This window comes from Babylonia areolata, chromosome 14 (assembly GCF_041734735.1).
Source record: "Babylonia areolata isolate BAREFJ2019XMU chromosome 14, ASM4173473v1, whole genome shotgun sequence".
In the NCBI taxonomy this organism is placed as follows: Eukaryota; Metazoa; Mollusca; class Gastropoda; order Neogastropoda; family Buccinidae; genus Babylonia; species Babylonia areolata.
The window spans coordinates 945,263-967,538 of NC_134889.1; the positions used below are offsets into that span (position 1 = coordinate 945,263).

Consider the following 22,276-nt stretch of genomic DNA (forward strand, 5'->3'; position numbering starts at 1 on the left):
GTTTGCCCAACATTACAAAATGTACTGGAGTAAACACACATATACAGGTATCCAGGGTGGGCTTGACCGAGTTTTTCAATACTGAACAGTGAACTGATGTGTCATGTGCATGTCTAAATAGTGAAACTAAGTAAAATAAACCGGGGGGGGGGGGGACAAAAAAAGAAAGATGAAAAAAATTGCAAAGTCATTATGGAAATGTGTATTTTATGGAAATTATATGCACGCACTCATGATAAAGGATCTGCCATCGTAATATATGACTAGTGTTTCATCTGCACACAACGGCAACAATGAACAAACAGAAAAACTTATAATCTATACCTTGAAATTGTAACTAGTGTGAAAGCTGTGTATTCCACACCACAATGAATACATGTGTAAACACTGTGTGTGTGTGTGTGTGTGTGAAGGGCAGCAGAAAAAAGCACATATAGATCTAAATCATCACCATCACCCATTTTCTTTCATGAAATAAAAACAAGCGCAGAAAAAATCAATGACAGTTTACAGTGCGTAACATGATTAAACAGCACAAAATTCCATCACTTGCAAACCAACCAGAACAGATGACTTTATACGTAGCACACACCCACCACCACTGCCGCTATTCACAAAGAACCCTTCAGTCCAACAAGGTCATTTCTGCACTGCAGTCAGCAAAACTCACACAGCTCTCACTAAACACAGCACCTTGACAGAATGAATAACTTATGACAGAACTTAACTAGATAGCCACTGAATCATTTTTAAACCCAACATTTAACTTTCAGTATAATTTAACTTTATATACAGTAAGATACAGACCTTAAGTTTTGTTTGAGCAAAGCATTTCAGTCAGAAAAATGATAGCACCATTCAAGTCAATGAAGATTTTCTATGTCTGGGAGAGTGATGGAATTACAAAAAATTATAAGTATGGAAAGAAAGGTGTGCCCTTATGTAATGAAAACTAATATAAGCATGGAAAGAACTATGTACCCTTATGTAATGAAAACTAATAATAAGTATGGAAAGAGAACTATGTCCCCTTATGTACATGAAAAATAACCTACCATACAGTCTCGAGCTCTTTTCATTTTTGTTGTTGTTGTTTAGTTGTTTCCTTTTCTTTGTGACGGGCACCTCACCTCAAAACAGGGGCCAACTTTCTCCATGCTCTACACTGTAGTGTGGGTGAAGTCCATGATTTCTGTTCACACCACAATGTGTAGGTATGCTTTGTTAGTGACACTGTAGTGTGGGTGAAGTCCATGATTTCTGTTCACACCACAATGTGTAGGCATGCTTTGTTAGTGACACTGTAGTGTGGGTGAAGTCCATGATTTCTGTTCACACCACAATGTGTAGGCATGCTTTGTTAGTGACACTGTTGTGTGGGTGAAGTCCATGATTTCTGTTCACACCACAATGTGTAGGTATGCTTTGTTAGTGACACTGTAGTGTGGGTGAAGTCCATGATTTCTGTTCACACCACAATGTGTAGGCATGCTTTGTTAGTGACACTGTTGTGTGGGTGAAGTCCATGATTTCTGTTCACACCACAATGTGTAGGTATGCTTTGTTACTGACACTGTAGTGTGGGTGAAGTCCATGATTTCTGTTCACACCACAATGTGTAGGTATGCTTTGTTAGTGACACTGTAGTGTGGGTGAAGTCCATGATTTCTGTTCACACCACAATGTGTAGGCATGCTTTGTTAGTGACACTGTTGTGTGGGTGAAGTCCATGATTTCTGTTCACACCACAATGTGTAGGTATGCTTTGTTAGTGACACTGTAGTGTGGGTGAAGTCCATGATTTCTGTTCACACCACAATGTGTAGGTATGCTTTGTTAGTGACACTGTAGTGTGGGTGAAGTCCATGATTTCTGTTCACACCACAATGTGTAGGTATGCTTTGTTAGTGACACTGTTGTGTGGGTGAAGTCCATGATTTCTGTTCACACCACAATGTGTAGGCATGCTTTGTTAGTGACACTGTTGTGTGGGTGAAGTCCATGATTTCTGTTCACACCACAATGTGTAGGCATGCTTTGTTAGTGACACTGTAGTGTGGGTGAAGTCCATGATTTCTGTTCACACCACAATGTGTAGGTATGCTTTGTTACTGACACTGTAGTGTGGGTGAAGTCCATGATTTCTGTTCACACCACAATGTGTAGGCATGCTTTGTTAGTGACACTGTTGTGTGGGTGAAGTCCATGATTTCTGTTCACACCACAATGTGTAGGCATGCTTTGTTAGTGACACTGTAGTGTGGGTGAAGTCCATGATTTCTGTTCACACCACAATGTGTAGGCATGCTTTGTTAGTGACACTGTAGTGTGGGTGAAGTCCATGATTTCTGTTCACACCACAATGTGTAGGCATGCTTTGTGACACTGTAGTGTGAGTGAAGTCCATGATTTCTGTTCACACCACAATGTGTAGGCATGCTTTGTGACACTGTTGTGTGAGTGAAGTCCATGATTTCTGTTCACACAACAATGTGTAGGCATGCTTTGTTAGTGACACTGCTGCTGACAAACTTAGTGACACACACAGTGACATACACAGCTGCTGACACACACAGTGACTGACACAGCTGCTGACACACACAGTGACATACACAGCTGCTGACACACACAGTGAAAAGATGTTAAACTAAAGAACGAACAACATACAGCTGCTGACACAGTGACAGACACTGTTGATGAGACAGAACGATCCCTGCATGCACAGTGACGGAGTGTCAGTGCAGGCCAAAGTACTTGTGACGCCATGGACACACACACAGCACACAACACAGACAGGACAGGGGCCAGAGATGACCAACAATCATCTCTGCCAGAGACGACCAACAACAATCTCTGCACAACCAACAACAATCTCTGCCAGAGACGACCAACAACAATCTCTGCCAGAGACGACCAACAACAATCTCTGCACAACCAACAACAATCTCTGCCAGAGACGACCAACAACAATCTCTGCACGACCAAAGCCTGTGCCATGATCCGTGCAATCCATGTCAGGGTTGGGGGTGACAGCTACACACAGCCTACATCACCAGCTTGCAAGTTGGGAAGTTCTCTTCAGTCTCAAGGTGGTGTCAAAGCATGAAGACTGATCAGTTAACACTACACTACACCTGGTTGAAATGAAACAAGTGAAAAGTGCGAGAGCACACTGCAGACAATCGAAGTTTTACACCTGTAAAATAGGTAAGAACGTCTGGAGACACAAACTACGTGTAACTTTTATATTGTCCTAATGATGACAGCATGTACACAGGAACGCATGATTTCAAACACCATGTTTTGGTCATGTTATGTGGAGAAAAACACTGAAAAAAACCATAATTATGAAAGAAGAAATTAAGTGACATACTTTATACATGGCAAGAGTGACTTAGCCCCTGAAAAGCGGATTCAAATCATATCACAATAATAACGAGAAAGACTCGGTGCTTCAACTTAAAGTAAACCCTGTCGCTGAATGTCCCCCCACCCTAAAAGACACCCCCAGATAAAACCAACACCACACAAACACAACACTCCTTTGACTCACGCTTCCATCCAAGACCTCCGTGCTAGTCGTCGGTCTACCACTGGTCAACCACCACAGCGGATTTCCCTTTCAAACCAACAGACAAACCAACAAATGCCTTTCCTTTCAGCCTGGACCTGACACAGCCATGCACAGAAGACAGACAGCATCACTTGCACTCAGCGACAAGCAGTCGGCCTCACCGGTACTCCGCGATGAGCTGCCAGCCTCACTCGTACTCAGCAATGAGCACCATCATGTAGACCCCGACCAGCAGAGCGACGATCTCCATGACAGACTGCCGCACCTTGGCCTCCTCCAGCAGTTCAGGGATGACGGACACTGTGGCGATGTAGATGAATCCCCCCGCAGTGAAGGGTAGGATCCAGGCTGTGGCTGCCACCCCCACACCCCCTGCCAGCAAGCTGCACAGTGTGCCCAGCATGGCGCCAATCGCCGTGGAGAACTGCAGCATCATCGCCTGAAACACAGCAACCAGGGTCAAGGTCAGGGTCAAGGTCAAGGGGGTGTCAAAGTGGGTATTGATCCATGGACACATACATATATACAGCATATGTATAGATCTATTATATCAATCTATTTATAAAGACTTTTAACGGTATACATATATGTAAACATATCTATCCATCAATCTATAATAAATCTATACGCTACACCAAATCTGCTTCACAAAGAAAAGGAGTTTCAAGAAGGCATTAAAACGTGCGCTCATCCCTAATACATAAAAATGCTTCACACACACAAAAAAAGACTGCTTCATACAAAAAAAAAAAAAAAAAGTTTCAAGAAGGCATCAAAACGTGCACTCATCCCTAATACATATACGCTACACCACACCCACTTCATACACAAAAAATCTGTTTCAAACAGGCATGGAAATGTGGAGTGATCCATACATATGCGCTTCACTAAATCTGCTTCAGGAAAGAAAGGCGAGGTGGGTTTGCAGATGCCTGAACTAATCCTGACAAATAAAGTGTACAGCACTGCATCTTGTGCAGACATCAAAATGTTTCACAGCAGTCATTCACATGCATGCAGAACTGATTCAGTAGGATGAAAGACAACACTTAGATACACATGGATATAGAATGCTAGAGAAACCTACACTTAGATACACATGGATATAGAACGCTAGAGAAACCTACACTTAGATACACATGGATATAGAATGCTTGAGAAACCTACACTTAGATACACATGGATATAGAATGCTAGAGAAACCTACACTTAGATACACATGGATATAGAATGCTAGAGAAACCTACACTTAGATACACATGGATATAGAATGATTGAGAAACCTACACTTAGATACACATGGATATAGAATGCTAGAGAAACCTACACTTAGATACACATGGATATAGAATGCTAGAGAAACCTACACTTAGATACACATGGATATAGAATGCTAGAGAAACCTACACTTAGACACACATGGATATAGAATGCTAGAGAAACCTACACTTAGATACACATGGATATAGAATGCTTGAGAAACCTACACTTAGATACACATGGAAACAGAAGGCTTTAGAAACCTACACTTAGACACACATGGATATAGAATGCTAGAGAAACCTACACTTAGATACACATGGATATAGAATGCTTGAGAAACCTACACTTAGACACACATGGATATAGAAGGCTTGAGAAACCTACACTTATATACACATGGAAATATAAGGCCTGAGAAACCTACACTTAGATACACATGGAAATAGAATGCTAGAGAAACCTACACTTAGATACACATGGAAATATAAGGCCTGAGAAACCTACACTTAGATACACATGGAAATATAAGGCCTGAGAAACCTACACTTAGATACACATGGATATAGAAGGCCAGAGAAACCTACACTTAAATACACATGGAAATAGAATGCTTGAGAAACCTACAATTACATACACATGGAAACAGAAGGCCAGAGAAACCTACACTTAGACACACATGGAAATAGAATGCTTGAGAAACCTACACTTAGATACACATGGAAATAGAATGCTTGAGAAACCTACACTTAGATACACATGGAAATAGAATGCTTGAGAAACCTACACTTAGATACACATGGATATAGAAGGCAACGGCCAGCCCACCTGCTTCTTGGTGCATCCAGACTGCACCAGGATTGCAAAGTCTCCAATCTCGTGAGGAATCTCGTGCAGGAAGATGGTGATGGTGGTGATGATGCCCAGAGTGTCACCTCCCAGGAAGGACGCTCCAATGGCCAAGCCGTCCGTGAAGTTGTGAGCAAAGTCAGCCGCCAGGTTGAGGTAGCCAGCAACCTTCATGTCTGACCCATGGCTGTGTTCTGAACATACAGTGTTACAACCTTCATGGCTGTGTTCTGAACATACAGTGTTACAACCTTCATGTCTGACCCATGGCTGTGTTCTGTACATACAGTGTTACAACCTTCATGTCTGACCCATGGCTGTGTTCTGTACATACAGTGTTACAACCTTCATGTCTGACCCATGGCTGTGTTCTGTACATACAGTGTTACAACCTTCATGTCTGACCCATGGCTGTGTTCTGTACATACAGTGTTACAACCTTCATGTCTGACCCATGGCTGTGTTCTGTACATACAGTGTTACAACCTTCATGTCTGACCCATGGCTGTGTTCTGTACATACAGTGTTACAACCTTCATGTCTGACCCATGGCTGTGTTCTGTACATACAGTGTTACAACCTTCATGTCTGACCCATGGCTGTGTTCTGTACATACAGTGTTACAACCCTCATGTCTGACCCATGGCTGTGTTCTGTACATAGTGTTACAACCCTGTCTGACCCATGGCTGTGTTCTGTACATACAGTGTTACAACCTTCATGTCTGACCCATGGCTGTGTTCTGTACATACAGTGTTACAACCTTCATGTCTGACCCATGGCTGTGTTCTGTACATACAGTGTTACAACCTTCATGTCTGACCCATGGCTGTGTTCTGTAAATACAGTGTTACAACCTTCATGTCTGACCCATGGCTGTGTTCTGTACATACAGTGTTACAACCTTCATGTCTGACCCATGGCTGTGTTCTGTAAATACAGTGTTACAACCTTCATGTCTGACCCATGGCTGTGTTCTGTACATACAGTGTTACAACCTTCATGTCTGACCCATGGCTGTGTTCTGTACATAGTGTTACAACCCTCATGTCTGACCATTGGCTGTGTTCTGAACATACAGTGTTACAACCCACATGTCTGACCCACGGCTGTGTTCTGAACATACAGTGTTACAACCCTCATGTCTGACCCATGGCTGTGTTCTGTACATACAGTGTTACAACCTTCCTGTCTGACCCATGGCTGTGTTCTGTACATACAGTGTTACAACCTTCATGTCTGACCCATGGCTGTGTTCTGTACATACAGTGTTACAACCCTGTCTGACCCATGGCTGTGTTCTGTACATACAGTGTTACAACCTTCATGTCTGACCCATGGCTGTGTTCTGTAAATACAGTGTTACAACCTTCATGTCTGACCCATGGCTGTGTTCTGTACATACAGTGTTACAACCCTGTCTGACCCATGGCTGTGTTCTGTACATACAGTGTTACAACCTTCATGTCTGACCCATGGCTGTGTTCTGTACATACAGTGTTACAACCTTCATGTCTGACCCATGGCTGTGTTCTATACATACAGTGTTACAACCTTCATGTCTGACCCATGGCTGTGTTCTGTACATACAGTGTTACAACCTTCATGTCTGACCCATGGCTGTGTTCTGTACATACAGTGTTACAACCCTCATGTCTGACCCATGGCTGTGTTCTGTACATACAGTGTTACAACCTTCATGTCTGACCCATGGCTGTGTTCTGTACATAGTGTTACAACCCTCATGTCTGACCCATGGCTGTGTTCTGTACATACAGTGTTACAACCCTCATGTCTGACCCATGGCTGTGTTCTGTACATACAGTGTTACAACCTTCATGTCTGACCCATGGCTGTGTTCTGTACATACAGTGTTACAACCTTCATGTCTGACCCATGGCTGTGTTCTGTACATAGTGTTACAACCTTCATGTCTGACCCATGGCTGTGTTCTGTACATACAGTGTTACAACCTTCATGTCTGACCCATGGCTGTGTTCTGTACATACAGTGTTACAACCTTCATGTCTGACCCATGGCTGTGTTCTGTACATAGTGTTACAACCTTCATGTCTGACCCATGGCTGTGTTCTATACATACAGTGTTACAACCCTCATGTCTGACCCATGGCTGTGTTCTGTACATACAGTGTTACAACCTTCATCTCTGACCCATGGCTGTGTTCTGTACATAGTGTTACAACCTTCATGTCTGACCCATGGCTGTGTTCTGTACATAGTGTTACAACCTTCATGTCTGACCCATGGCTGTGTTCTGTACATACAGTGTTACAACCTTCATGTCTGACCCATGGCTGTGTTCTGTACATACAGTGTTACAACCTTCATGTCTGACCCATGGCTGTGTTCTGTACATAGTGTTACAACCTTCATCTCTGACCCATGGCTGTGTTCTGTACATACAGTGTTACAACCCTTATGTCTGGTAGTAATTAAGTAAGCAGACAGATACAGCCCTGATAATATATATATGTATATATCAATCACGTCAATCAGACAGTAACTGACTAGGCGGACAGATACAGTGATAATATATATGTCTAAATCAATCAATCAATCTGACTAATTGAGTAAGCCGACAGATACAGCCCTGATAACAATTATATAAAGTATATCAATAAATCTTCTCCTTCTTCATTTGTGGGCTGCAACTCCCACGTTCACTTGTATGTACACGAGTGGGCTTTTACGAGTATGACCTTATTTTTTACCCCACCATGCAGGCAGCCATACTCCATTTTCAGAGGTGTGCATGCTGGGAAAATTCTTGTTTCCATAACCCACTTAACGTTGACATGGATTACAGGATCTGCTGCTTGCATATATACACACAAAGGGGGTTCAGTCACAAGGAGATCTGCACACATATTAACCTGGGAGATGAGAAAAATCTCAGCCCTTTTCCCACCAGGCGCTGTTACTGAGATTCAAACCCGGGACACAACCCTTAACCACTTGGCTATTGTGCCCGTCATCAATCAACCTATCTGACAGTAACTGAGTAAGCAGACAGATACAGCCCTGATACTTGTGATTATATATATATATATATATTTTACTGAGTAAGCAGACAGATACAGCCCTGATACTTGTGATTATATATATATATATATATATATATCAGTCAATCAAGCAGACAGATACAGCCCTGACACTTGTGATAATATATATATATATATTTTATATATATCTATATATATCAAGCAGACAGATACAGCCCTCATACTTGTGATTATATATATATCAGTCAAGCAGATACAGCCCTCATACTTGTGATAATATATATCAGTAGATACAGCCCTCATACTTGATAATATATATATATATATATATATATATATATCAGTCAATCAAGCAGACAGAAACAGCTCTGTTAAGGCCTTTGTGGTCAGCTGGGCTGTAAGTCAAATAAACATGAGTGAAAGCAGACAAGCGTACAGATACACATTACTGAAACACAAGATGAAGATGTATCAAGTGTACATGTGATGACAAATTGTCTCTTTCACTGGGTCCACAGACACACCATCAGTCCTGGTGATGACAAGTAATTATGATTATCATCCATGAGACGCCTGACCGCACTCGTTTTTCATTCTTCACATGGATCAGGTATCAACGATGATTACATATGTACATTCATTCCTACAAAGAAGAACAGACTGAAGCTTAGCACGATGGGCCATAAACAATTGTCAGATTCTTTTTATTCCCTGTACATATATGCATATTTTTAATCATAACCAAATTATTATCATGCTCACAGCTGACTACTCTTTGATTGTGGCTGTATTCAATGCAGAAGTGAAAATTAGATAATTTAAAAAAAAAAAAATGTTTAAACAACCATGACTGTAAAGTTACCTTCTTTTTTTTTTTTTCCAATGATGACCTACACTTCTTTTATTTACACCATGTTCAGAGACTTTGTGAAGATGGTTTGAGAGTGATGGCCATCTCTGCACCCAGCTCTCAAAACTGTCCTCCTCAGGGTATGTCATCTGGACCTGCCGCCTTGTGGTGGGTTGTTTTCCCTGTGTCACACTTAGTGATAGTAACCTGCTGCATGCTTGGGGGTCTTTGCTGTACGTTATGCATCATTACATGCATGTAAAAAGATACACAGCATCAAGGTTAACACCTATACTTTAACTGAAATTAACAGCACTAAAACTAGTGAAAGTAATATTACTAATAATCAGAATAATCACTGACCTGGTTGTTTGAAAGCTACATCTGAGTCAGTCTTTTTTTCCTCAGCAACTTTCTTGCTCTCTGCCTCTCTCTCTTTCTTCGCCTTCTTTCCATCTTCATCACCAGCACTGTCTGCCTGGTCTTCCACCTCTTCATCGCTGCTCTTCGCTTTCTTCGCCTTCTTGGGGCTTTGAGGCTTTTTCTCTCCAGCGTCTTCTGATGTCACCTTCTCCTCAGACTTGTGACTTTCCTCTGGTTTGCTTTTCTTTGGGGGGGCGTGAGAATGACCATGACTGTGTCCATGCTCTCCGCTGCCTTCTTTGACAAAACGAACAAATTTTTCAACCATGAGAAAAGCCACTATGCCCCCCAGTACCCACAATCCTACACTCATATCATGAGGTTCGTGGGAGTGACCATGCGATTCATGGGAATGTCCGTGAGAATGGCTGTGATCCCCGTCATCCCCGTGGCTGTGTGGGGCGATGGCGTGGGGGATCAGGTGCAGAAAGGCGTCTCCCAGTAAACCCCCTGAAGCAAAGCTCAACAAAATCTTCAGCAGATTCCTCTGCTCGTCAGCCTTGTTGAGCGGAACGAAGTAGAGAATGAAGACGGGGGAGATGCTGATGAAGGCTGTGGACCCTAGAGCTTTGAGCCACACCATCCAGTCAGGGCCGTTGCCTTTGGCCGGCAGGTGGCCGCGCTCAAACTGCTCAATGCCTTTCTTCGTCTCGCCTGGCTTGGTGTGCGAGTGACCGTGGGCATGGGCATGGCCGTGGAAATCGGAATCATGATCGTGCGTGTGCCCGTGGGCAGGGGGGTGCGCGTGACCGTGGGCCGGTCCGTGACCGTGAGCGTGCCCATGTTCGTGAGCGTGTCCGTGTCCGTGGTCATGAGCGTGCCCATGTTCGTGAGCGTGCCCGTGGTCATGAGCGTGTCCGTGGTCATGAGCGTGTCCATGTCCGTGGTCATGAGCGTGTCCGTGATGCGCGTCGTCTGCTGGAGCGTTGGCTTGTCGGCTGTACTTGAAAGAAGGCGGCTCTTCATGCGAGTGGTCGTGGTCATCGTGAGAATGGCCATGGCCTTGTAAAATGGCTGGCAGAAGGCATGCAGCAGTCACAAACAGCAGAATCTGCCAGCAGCGGCCGCGTCGATGTGTGGAAGCCGCCATGTTGTCATAGGAAGTGTACGTGTCGAGTTGGCGGCGCTGCACCGGAAGTAAATATTGACACGCAGACGAGGTCAGACGTCGTCTGCAAGATAAAATGTCGAGGAAAACTGGCAATGCTTGCGGCCTCCACAAGCATGCAAACTTGAGGAAAATACTTAAAAAATTAGCCATAGGAAAAGAAAAAACTGTATGTTGATTAGCATGGTTATGGCAGAGATTATTAGGCGTACGCGCGCTTGCACAAACACACACACACACGTGTGCGCGCGGGTAAACACACAGTGGAACTACGTGAAAGCATTCGTCCTTGAAATCGTGATGTGTTGTTGTCGGTCTTAGTTTAACGTCTGTATACTTGCATGATTTTAGCCAATTAACATTATTATGATAATGAAAACAATTGTACAGCGCAGTTATTATACCCACACACACACACACACACACACACACACACACAAATTTACTTACTCACATCCGTAAACAGTGACTTTTCCATTCCTTGATTTTTTTCTCCACCTCTGTCTGATATCAATAAAAGTGAATGCACACATCTATGCCTGCACAATATAGTGGTAGATACACTTTCACACACACACACACACACACACACACACCTAGTGAATGTTAACATAAAAAAACATGGACAAGTGTTCAGGCAGTGAAAGACCAATAGTGGCACCGAAACTGACAGAACCCGGCCATGTGATTCTTTTTTTTTTTCTTTTCATTTTCTTTAAAAAAAAAAAAAAAATTATTTATTTTAGTTAGAGAACTTCACATTTGATTCTCGGAGAGTATGCAACGAGTTGTATGCGAAGAGAGATGTCAAATAAATGACATTGTATACCTTTTGCTAAAATGAGCAAGTTAACGGCCAGCCACTGTGATTTAACTGCCCAGGAACTGTTGAGCAGTTGACTTTCCTGGAGATCCATCATCACCAGGGAAAGATCCAAACCAGAAATCCTCTCACGGCTAGCACATGGGGATTTGGGTAAGGTAACTTCCTTTGTAATACTAAAAACCCATCAGAAGTTGATATCATCTTTGACGCAGAGGCATTTGTACCAGAAATAATTGTAATCACATTGTCACTACAGCTGCTGCTGCTTCTTCCTCCTTCAGTTGTGTTTATCATGACTGGTGCTGTCATGACTGGTAGAGTATTTGTATTTGTAGTTCTTTTTATCACAACAGATTTCTCTGTGTGTCATTGACACTCTGCACACAGTCACTGAACTGTATCCGCACAGAGCCTGAGGTGTGAGTGCATGTCACTGGATCATGTGTTACGTCATGGTTCACCACAATGGATACACACTGTCACTGGTTCATGTGTTACGTCATGATTCACCACAATGGATACACACTGTCACTGGTTCATGTGTTACGTCATGATTCACCACAATGGATACACACTGTCACTGGTTCATGTGTTACGTCATGATTCACCACAATGGATACACACTGTCACTGGTTCATGTGTTACGTCATGATTCACCACAATGGATACACTGTCACTGGTTCATGTGTTATGTCATGATTCACCACAATGGATACACACTGTCACTGGTTCATGTGTTACGTCATGGTTCACCACAATGGATACACACTGTCACTGGTTCATGTGTTACGTCATGGTTCACCACAATGGATACACACTGTCACTGGTTCATGTGTTATGTCATGATTCACCACAATGGATACACTGTCACTGGTTCATGTGTTACGTCATGGTTCACCACAATGGATACACACTGTCACTGGTTCATGTGTTACGTCATGGTTCACCACAATGGATACACACTGTCACTGGTTCATGTGTTACGTCATGGTTCACCACAATGGATACACACTGTCACTGGTTCATGTGTTATGTCATGATTCACCACAATGGATACACTGTCACTGGTTCATGTGTTACGTCATGGTTCACCACAATGGATACACACTGTCACTGGTTCATGTGTTACGTCATGATTCACCACAATGGATACACTGTCACTGGTTCATGTGTTACGTCATGGTTCACCACAATGGATACACACTGTCACTGGTTCATGTGTTACGTCATGATTCACCACAATGGATACACTGTCACTGGTTCATGTGTTACGTCATGGTTCACCACAATGGATACACACTGTCACTGGTTCATGTGTTACGTCATGATTCACCACAATGGATACACTGTCACTGGTTCATGTGTTACGTCATGGTTCACCACAATGGATACACACTGTCACTGGTTCATGTGTTACGTCATGATTCACCACAATGGATACACTGTCACTGGTTCATGTGTTACGTCATGATTCACCACAATGGATACACACTGTCACTGGTTCATGTGTTACGTCACGATTCACCACAATGGATACACTGTCACTGGTTCATGTGTTACGTCACGATTCACCACAATGGATACACACTGTCACTGGTTCATGTGTTACGTCATGATTCACCACAATGGATACACTGTCACTGGTTCATGTGTTACGTCACGATTCACCACAATGGATACACTGTCACTGGTTCATGTGTTACGTCACGATTCACCACAATGGATACACTGTCACTGGTTCATGTGTTACGTCACGATTCACCACAATGGATACACTGTCACTGGTTCATGTGTTACGTCACGATTCACCACAATGGATACACACTGTCACTGGTTCATGTGTTACGTCACGATTCACCACAATGGATACACACTGTCACTGGTTCATGTGTTACGTCACGATTCACCACAATGGATACACACTGTCACTGGTTCATGTGTTACGTCACGATTCACCACAATGGATACACACTGTCACTGGTTCATGTGTTACGTCACGATTCACCACAATGGATACACACTGTCACTGGTTCATGTGTTACGTCACGATTCACCACAATGGATACACACTGTCACTGGTTCATGTGTTACGTCACGATTCACCACAATGGATACACACTGTCACTGGTTCATGTGTTACGTCACGATACACCGTCACTGGTTCATGTGTTACGTCACGATTCACCACAATGGATACACTGTCACTGGTTCATGTGTTAAGTCATGATTCACCACAATGGATCCACTGTCACTGGTTCATGTGTTATGTCACGATTCACCACAGTGGATACACTGTCACTGGTTCATGTATTAGGTCACGATTCACCACAATGGATACACACTGTCACTGGTTCATGTGTTACATCACGATTCACCACAATGGATACACACTGTGACTGGTTCATGTGTTACGTCATGATTCACCCAGCATTCAGGCGTCCATCCATCTGGGGACAAACAATGGATACACTCTGTCACATGTGAAACAGTATGTGCATGTGTGTGTGTATGTGTCCTGTGGACATGGAGTGGGATTTGTTACACATTTTGACGTTAACTATGTGCATGGTGTGGTGATTTGTTACACATGTTTGATGTTAACTATGTGCATGGTGTGGTGATTTGTTACACATTTTGACGTTAACTATGTGCATGGTGTGGTGATTTGTTATACATGTTTGACGTTAACTATGTGTATGGTGTGGTGATTTGTTACACATGTTTGACGTTAACTATGTGCATGGTGTGGTGATTTGTTACACATTTTGATGTTAACTATGTGCATGGTGTGGTGATTTGTTACACATGTTTGACGTTAACTATGTGCATGGTGTGGTGATTTGTTACACATGTTTGACGTTAACTATGTGCATGGTGTGGTGATTTGTTACACATTTTGATGTTAACTATGTGTATGGTGTGGTGATTTGTTACACATGTTTGACGTTAACTATGTGCATGGTGTGGTGATTTGCTACACATGTTTGATGTTAACTATGTGCATGGTGTGGTGATTTGTTACACATTTTGATGTTAACTATGTGCATGGTGTGGTGATTTGTTACACATTTTGATGTTAACTATGTGTATGGTGTGGTGATTTGTTACACATTTTGACGTTAACTATGTGTATGGTGTGGTGATTTGTTACACATTTTGATGTTAACTATGTGCATGGCGTGGTGATTTGTTACACATGTTTGACGTTAACTATGTGCATGGTGTGGTGATTTGTTATACATGTTTGACGTTAACTATGTGCATGGTGTGGTGATTTGTTACACATGTTTGATGTTAACTATGTGCATGGTGTGGTGATTTGTTACACATTTTGACGTTAACTATGTGCATGGTGTGGTGATTTGTTACACATTTTGATGTTAACTATGTGCATGGTGTGGTGATTTGTTACACATGTTTGACGTTAACTATGTGCATGGTGTGGTGATTTGTTATACATGTTTGGCGTTAGATATGTGCATGTTATTTTTAATTTTTAACATTTTCCTTAATATGTTGCAAACTTTTCTCCCTTGAACAGAATAGCAGTTTGATCCACACACCCATCAACACACTTTCAGATCATACACAAAATTTTTTTTCAATCAAGAAAAGTAGGATTATTTCAAGTTTCATTTATTATCAACATCTGGAGACAACTATTATATGATTTCAAATACATTTCTGTACACCTGTGTAAGAAATTGACAAACACCATGTTACAGTTGTGTATAAAAAATAGATTTTAACCCATCATGTTCATTCATTGAATGAGGACAAATCAAACACCTTGGACAGCTTTGTCAGACGACCTATGAACTCCAGTACAGTCAGCAATAAAAAGGCATAAAAATGGTCTTCCAGATAAGAAGGCAGGCATGCTAAAACTATTCCAACACAATTTTCTTATTAGATACAATTTTCTGATGGGAAAAGTACTCATCAGGGTGTGAGTAACAACCTCTCACTCACTGTTTGATGGAGAGTAATGTTCATTCGCTTTTGACCCTTCCACGTCTCTCCACTGAAAGGACACAGTATGGACAGTGTTAAAACAATGCAACTTTTCACATGTTAACAGAAAGCTGCGAAAGTATGTATGTGAATGCATGCATGAGTGTGTGAATGTGTAGTGTTTGTAGGCTCATGTGTGTGTAAGAGAGAGTGTGACAGAGAATGTAAAAGTTGAGTATCTTATATACTATTTGTAATTTATAGAAGTGCCTAAGTCTATGTGCAAAAGAGAGAGAGAGATCTACTTCATATCAGCTGGCTGCCAAAAACAAGATGGATTAACTTCACCAAGTTGGAATGTAAGCGGTACCATTTATATTTATTCACTCATTGTTTTGTTTTTCATCGGCACTCGTTGATTTAAAAAAGTGGAGACAAAAAAGCTGTAATGAGACAACTTCCAAACCCTTCCAGCACAATTGTTCAGACTGACACGCATGATACAGATAAAGGCCATAGACATACAGTATGTACACCACATCATCCACACACTGTGGCAAGGAGATCACCATTCACCACATCATCCACACACTGTGGCAAGGAGATCACCATTCACCACATCATCCACACACTGTGGCAAGGAGATCACCACATCATCCACACACTGTGGCAAGGAGATCACCATTCACCACATCATCCACACACTGTGGCAAGGAGATCACCATTCACCACAACACCATCCACACACTGTGGCAAGGAGATCACCATTCACCACATCATCCACACACTGTGGCAAGGAGATCACCATTCACCACATCATCCACACACTGTGGCAAGGAGATCACCATTCACCACATCATCCACACACTGTGGCAAGGAGATCACCATTCACCACATCATCCACACACTGTGGCAAGGAGATCACCATTCACCACATCATCCACACACTGTGGCAAGGAGATCACCATTCACCACACCATCATCCACACACTGTGGCAAGGAGATCACCATTCACCACATCATCCACACACTGTGGCAAGGAGATCACCATTCACCACATCATCCACACACTGTGGCAAGGAGATCACCATTCACCACATCATCCACACACTGTGGCAAGGAGATCACCATTCACCACATCATCCACACACTGTGGCAAGGAGATCACCATTCACCACATCATCCACACACTGTGGCAAGGAGATCACCATTCACCACACCATCATCCACACACTGTGGCAAGGAGATCACCATTCACCACCATCATCCACACACTGTGGCAAGGAGATCACCATTCACCACATCATCCACACACTGTGGCAAGGAGATCACCATTCACCACACCATCATCCACACACTGTGGCAAGGAGATCACCATTCACCACAACATCCACACACTGTGACAAGGAGATCACCATTCACCACACCATCATCCACACACTGTGGCAAGGAGATCACCATTCACCACACCATCATCCACACACTGTGGCAAGGAGATCACCATTCACCACACCATCATCCACACACTGTGGCAAGGAGATCACCATTCACCACATCATCCACACACTGTGGCAAGGAGATCACCATTCACCACACCATCATCCACACACTGTGGCAAGGAGATCACCATTCACCACACCATCATCCACACACTGTGGCAAGGAGATCACCATTCACCACACCATCATCCACACACTGTGGCAAGGAGATCACCATTCACCACACCATCATCCACACACTGTGGCAAGGAGATCACCATTCACCACAACATCCACACACTGTGCAAGGAGATCACCATTCACCACACCATCAACAACTTCAGCACCACACACTTCACGGCAAGGAGATCACCATTCACCACACATCATCCACACACTGTGGCAAGGAGATCACCATTCACACACATCATCCACACACTGTGGCAAGGAGATCACCATTCACCACATCATCCACACACTGTGGCAAGGAATCACCATTCACCACACATCCACACACTGTGGCAAGAGATCACCATTCACCCACATCATCCACACACTGTGCAAGAGAATCACCATCACACACCGATCCATCCACACACTACATGAGGCTAACCTTCTGAGGAGCACATGGCTATGAGACAGACTGCTGTTGACATCAAGCCTGTACATGTCAATATGTCGCAATATTGTAGCACATCATACAGCGATAACACATCAAGGTCACAGTATCTGGCACCCAGTCCAGAACGGGACATGGACGGAATGGATGGACTGTCTTTGGCAGCTTGGTTCCACTAGTGCTAACTAACCATTCACATCTTCCAAGCAGTCACACACTCACACTTCATCTTCTTCTCTCATTCCCACATTCCCAGGCTACACACTGATCACCGAAGCTTATGAGATAGTCATTCACTAATAACATATTCATTCAAAGCGGTGGATGAATAATATTAGGATGAAATGGATTACGCTGGATTTCCATTACAAAACAAACAGAGCAGAGTGATAGAGTGGTGGCATCAGAGAGTTTGAGGCACTGAGAGAGTTCTGTCTCCAGAAACTACATGACGCTGATATATCCAAAATCAAATATATGACAAATAAATTTGTTTACATGATTGTTATCATCAAGTTGATAAAAAAAAGAGAAGAAAACAGAGCACAGACAGTGAGAGTGAAGACGGCCACTGCAGCCCTTCAAGCACGTCAGCTCCACCAAGAGCCATCACTCTCCCTGCATGCTATACACCATTACTGCCCCTGTTCCGCCTCCGATGAAGGGATTTATGCCCCTTTGTCTGCCTCACATGATGGACACTCTCTTTTGTGTGTGTGTGTGTGTGTGTGTGTGTGTGTAGTGAAGACAAAAGCAGGTTAAAGTTCCCATCCATCTGGGCATGTTGATCAGCAGACAATGTTGTGACAGAACCTCAAGGCGGTCCCAAGAACAAGTGATATCAAATGCCTGCGTAGTATCCACCAGGGTTGATGTGACTCACACTTCTCTCTCTCAATGCCAACCTCCGTCACAGCACGGACTGACCCCTGTCCACTGACGCTGACCCCTGTCCACTGACGCTGACCTCTGTCTCCTCCACAGGCCCACCAGACACTGTGCTGTGCTGTGTGGGAAGTCATTCTCCAGTCACAAACCACACACATCATACACCACTATCTCCCCTCTAGTCAACTTGCAAAAGATGTGGCAAAATGTATACCAAAACTAGGAGCGGTCTTTGTTAACACAATATTGGGTCAGAGATGTGGCAAAATGTATACCAAAACTAGGAGCGGCCTTTGTTAACACAATATAGGGTCAGAGACGTGGCAAAACAAATCAAAATTAGGAGTGTCTCCATTAACACAATATAGGGTCAGAGACGTGGCAAAATAAATCCAAACTAGGAGTGTCTCCGTTAACACAATATAGGGTCAGAGACGTGGCAAAATAAATCCAAACTAGGAGTGTCTCCGTTAACACAATATAGGGTCAGAGACGTGGCAAAATAAATCCAAACTAGGAGCGTCTCCACCAACACAATGGGGAGCAGTGGGAGGAACACAAACAAACAAAACCAAAGTATCTTGATGATAGAAAGTATGATGCTGTACAACAAAAATTAGTGAAGATTATAATCAAAGATAAAAGTACTGATTATTGTTTATGAGTGATCAGGCTATGACTACCAGAATTTATGGATATATAAAATGATGGATATTACTTTCACTTTGCAATAAATAGCCAGGTATGTACAAAAACTCTGTGGAAAACAGGGGCAAGCCAGTGTGAGGTAAGAGGCGAGGATGAAGCCATGAGGAACAAGGCCACTTCAGTGTGTCTCCCACATCACAGCCATGTGTGTACAGTGTGTACAGTGTGTGCAGTGTGTACAGTGTGTACAGTGTGTAGTGTGTACAGTGTGTGTGTACAGTGTGTACAGTGTGTGCAGTGTGTGCAGTGTGTACAGTGTGTAGTGTGTACAGTGCCACCCAGTCATCTACAATGTCCCTGCTTCAAGCCCCACATTTCAACATGACCATCATGGTTATCAACCATCACTCACACTGTAACACCACAGTCAATATCATCAATCTCCAATAATCTTCACCCTTAACCCTATGTTCATCACACTTCACCACACACAATGATCAACAGTCAATATCATCAATCCCCAATAATCTTCACCCTTAATCCTATGTTGACTACACTTCACCACACACAATGATCAACAGTCAATATCATCAATCCCCAATAATCTTCACCCTTAATCCTATGTTGACTACACTTCACCACACACAATGATCAACAGTCAATATCATCAATCCCCAATAATCTTCACCCTTAATCCTATGTTCATCACACTTCACCACACACAATGATCAACAGTCAATATCATCAATCCCCAATAATCTTCACCCTTAATCCTATGTTCATCACACTTCACCACACACAATGATCAACAGTCAATATCATCAATCCCCAATAATCTTCACCCTTAATCCTATGTTGACTACACTTCACCACACACAATGATCAACAGTCAATATCATCAATCCCCAATAATCTTCACCCTTAACCCTATGTTCATCACACTTCACCACACACAATGATCAACAGTCAATATCATCAATCCCCAATAATCTTCACCCTTAATCCTATGTTGACTACACTTCACCACACACAATGATCAACAGTCAATATCATCAATCCCCAATAATCTTCACCCTTAACCCTATGTTCATCACACTTCACCACACACAATGATCAACAGTCAATATCATCAATCCCCAATAATCTTCACCCTTAACCCTATGTTCATCACACTTCACCACACACAATGATCAACAGTCAATATCATCAATCCCCAATAATCTTCACCCTTAATCCTATGTTGACTACACTTCACCACACACAATGATCAACAGTCAATATCATCAATCCCCAATAATCTTCACCCTTAATCCTATGTTCATCACACTTCACCACACACAATGATCAACAGTCAATATCATCAATCCCCAATAATCTTCACCCTTAATCCTATGTTGACTACACTTCACCACACACAATGATCAACAGTCAATATCATCAATCCCCAGTAATCTTCACCCTTAATCCTATGTTGACCACACTTCACCACACACAATGATCAACAGTCAATATCATCAATCCCCAATAATCTTCACCCTTAACCCTATGTTCATCACACTTCACCACACACAATGATCAACAGTCAATATCATCAATCCCCAATAATCTTCACCCTTAATCCTATGTTGACTACACTTCACCACACACAATGATCAACAGTCAATATCATCAATCCCCAATAATCTTCACCCTTAATCCTATGTTGACCACACTTCACCACACACAATGATCAACAGTCAATATCATCAATCCCCAATAATCTTCACCCTTAATCCTATGTTGACTACACTTCACCACACACAATGATCAACAGTCAATATCATCAATCCCCAAAAATCTTCACCCGTAATCCTATGTTGACTACACTTCACCACACACAATGATCAACAGTCAATATCATCAATCCCCAATAATCTTCACCCTTAATCCTATGTTGACTACACTTCACCACACACAATGATCAACAGTCAATATCATCAATCCCCAGTAATCTTCACCCTTAATCCTATGTTCATCACACTTCACCACACACAATGATCAACAGTCAATATCATCAATCCCCAGTAATCTTCACCCTTAATCCTATGTTGACCACACTTCACCACACACAATGATCAACACGTCCACACATCAAAGCCCAGTTCCGATAGACAGTATGGTCTGTGTTGCTGGTTTCCCTGTGGCTGTAACCCTTGTCAACTGTGTAGCTTTTGGTTTCTTCTTCTGTCCCCTGTGTGTGTACAGCTCACTCTGTCAGTCACGGTGTGTGTGTACATCTCACTCAGTCACTGTGTGTGTACAGCTCACTCTGTCAGTCACGGTGTGTGTGTACATCTCACTCAGTCACTGTGTGTGTGTACATCTCACTCTGTCAGTCACTGTGTGTGTACAGCTCACTCTGTCAGTCACGGTGTGTGTGTACATCTCACTCTGTCAGTCACTGGGTGTGTACATCTCACTCTGTCAGTCACTGTGTGTGTACATCTCACTCTGTCAGTCACTGTGTGTGTGTACATCTCAGTCTGTCAGTCACTGTGTGTGCGTGTGTGTGTATGTGTGTACATCTCTGTCAGTCACTGTGTGTACATCTCTGTCAGTCACTGTGTGTACATCTCACTGTCAGTCACTGTGTGTGCGTACATCTCACTCTGTCAGTCACTGTGTGTGTACATCTCACTCTGTCAGTCACTGTGTGTGTGTGTGTGTGTGTACATCTCTGTCAGTCACTGTGTGTACATCTCAGTCTGTCAGTCACTGTGTGTGTGTGTGTGTGTAC

At 42.9% G+C, this 22,276-nt stretch overlaps 1 protein-coding gene across 1 annotated transcript; it reads right to left on the bottom strand.

Annotated features, from left to right (window-relative positions):
- Nucleotides 1–928: 928 nt before the first annotated feature.
- LOC143289714 (zinc transporter Slc39a7-like) lies at nt 929–11,080 on the bottom strand. The gene is made up of 3 exons (XM_076598779.1): nt 9,920–11,080; nt 5,663–5,877; nt 929–4,013 (listed from the first exon to the last, which is right to left on the bottom strand). Exons 1-3 carry the CDS (start codon nt 11,067–11,069, stop codon nt 3,762–3,764), a joined length of 1,617 nt encoding a protein of 538 aa, XP_076454894.1. The 5' UTR covers nt 11,070–11,080; the 3' UTR covers nt 929–3,761.
- Nucleotides 11,081–22,276: the final 11,196 nt, after the last annotated feature.

Bases quoted from the DNA above. Each gene is read 5' to 3' on its own strand.
- LOC143289714 (XM_076598779.1), bottom strand. From the start codon at position 11,069: ATGGCGGCTTCCACACATCGACGCGGCCGCTGCTGGCAGATTCTGCTG. The intron at 5,878-9,919 runs GTCAGTGATTAT...CTGTATGTTCAG, and splicing joins TGTAGCTTTCAAACAACCAG to AACACAGCCATGGGTCAGAC. The intron at 4,014-5,662 runs GTGGGCTGGCCG...GCTGTGTTTCAG, and splicing joins CTGGATGCACCAAGAAGCAG to GCGATGATGCTGCAGTTCTC.